General features: G+C 44.2%; 1 protein-coding gene across 1 annotated transcript in view; it reads right to left on the bottom strand.

Moving 5' to 3' along the window:
- Window positions 1-182: 182 nt before the first annotated feature.
- ccdc152 (coiled-coil domain containing 152) overlaps window positions 183-1,754 on the bottom strand; it is a 14,140-nt gene continuing 12,568 nt past the window's right edge. Inside the window, exons 7-8 of the mRNA XM_015390454.1 lie at window positions 1,232-1,327; window positions 183-1,079 (exon numbers count right to left, since the gene is read on the bottom strand). Coding sequence (XP_015245940.1) covers window positions 954-1,079; window positions 1,232-1,327 — 222 coding nt within the window. The 3' untranslated portion in view covers window positions 183-953. The remainder of the gene's footprint in view (window positions 1,080-1,231; window positions 1,328-1,754) is intronic.

The following is a 1,754-nucleotide window of genomic DNA, read 5'->3' as shown; positions in this document are numbered from 1 at the left end:
TGTCGCGCTTCTCGTTGCGTCACACCTCAACCCGCCTCAAAGCCAACGCTGATTGGACGTTCGTTTGGTGAACGGCTCCTAATTTTCTTCAACGGAGAGTCTCCAGACTGATCTGCGAGTGAAATCTTGAAAGCTCGCGAGATCAGGATGGTCTCACGAGGCTAGGAGATGCAAGGAGTGATAGCAAGGCCGGCTAATGCTAGCGCCTTTCCAGGATTGGCGTTTCTTGTCTGAACAAAGAACCTAGACTAAAAAAAAAAAGGTTGCTTAAAAAAAAGTTACTTTAACACTCCAGGTTTTATTTTGTAGTTTTTACCTGAAGCCAAACAGCAACAAACGCGTTTTAATGAGGAAAATGTCTGATTTCTGAGAGACGACTCTTTCATTTTGAAAACTTAGCAAAGTAACAAGCCAAAAAAACAAACAAAACAAAAGATGGCGACACCTTCTCTCCAAGGAAACACGTTGATGGCAGCATCATGCTGAGGGAGAGCTGGAAGGAAGCTCAAAGTTCCTCCAGAACAAGGAAGGATTCTCAGTAAGAGGTTTGGTTGTTGGGCTCTCATTTCCAGACAGATAGGATGTACTATTTTATAAACATCAAACTCAGAGACATTAAAGCTGAACTTATGGAATGGAGGAGTTTATTTCTCTGAATGGGAACATGAAGAGGATTATAGCTGCGGCTGTTGGATTCATTCAGCTCCCTCCCTGGTCCTTCTCTGCAGGACTATAATGGGATTACAGCCTCATACGGCCGTGTAGCGTGTGTTGAAATGTGCTCCCTGAGAGAGGGAGGCGGTCACCTGCGAGCAGAGCGGGTAAGACAGGCGACCAACGCCAGGATCACGCAGCTCCGGAGCTCACGGGATCAACTCAAACTTTTACTATTTAACAGAACTAAAGGAGAAATCTGAACATTCCTGAACATGTCTGGAGGTATTCCCATCAGCCTAGAACCTTCTCCTCTTCACATGGCTGTTGCTGCTGACGGCATGTTGGCTCTCTTCCAGCTCCTTGATTCTCTGACGTAGAGCTGAAATCTCTTTATTCTTCTCCTCCTGGAAAAACTGCAGCTTCTGATGAAACACGAACACAAGCAGATTCTGGGTTAATCTCACAGAACGTTCCTCTGAAAAGTCCCACTTTTTCTAACAAATGTTCTCACTTTAGTTCTACTGCATAACTATCTGTAACATTTAGCTGCATGGTTTCAAACTGATTCACTCACCCTTTTATAGACACTCTGTGGAAGAAGGTTGCCTCCATTAAGCTGCTGCTGGCTCCTCTGAGATGAAATCTGAACTCGAGCTAACTTTGCACCAAACTGTTAGAAACAACAAGCAGAAACAGAAAGAAAGTAGAAAAATGTCAAACAGAGAAACAACCTGCTGTAAAGTGGATGGATGGATGGATGGATGGATGGATGGATGGATGGATGGATGGATGGATGGATGGATGATTTGATGGATGGATGATTAGATGCATGGATGGATGGATGGATGACTGGATGGATGAATGATTAGATGGATGGATGGATGGATGGATGGATGGATGGATGGATGGATGGATGGATGACTGGATGGATGAATGATTAGATGGATGGATGGATGGATGGATGGATGGATGGATGGATGGATGGATGGATGGATGGATGGATGATTAGATGGATGATTTGATGGATGATTAGATGGATGGATGATTGGATGGATGATTAGATGGATGGATGATTGGATGGATGATTAGATGGATGG

Source organism: Cyprinodon variegatus, unplaced genomic scaffold (assembly GCF_000732505.1).
Source record: "Cyprinodon variegatus isolate N-32 unplaced genomic scaffold, C_variegatus-1.0 Scaffold500, whole genome shotgun sequence".
Lineage (NCBI taxonomy): Eukaryota > Metazoa > Chordata > Actinopteri > Cyprinodontiformes > Cyprinodontidae > Cyprinodon > Cyprinodon variegatus.
This window is presented reverse-complemented; position numbering and strand designations above follow the sequence as displayed.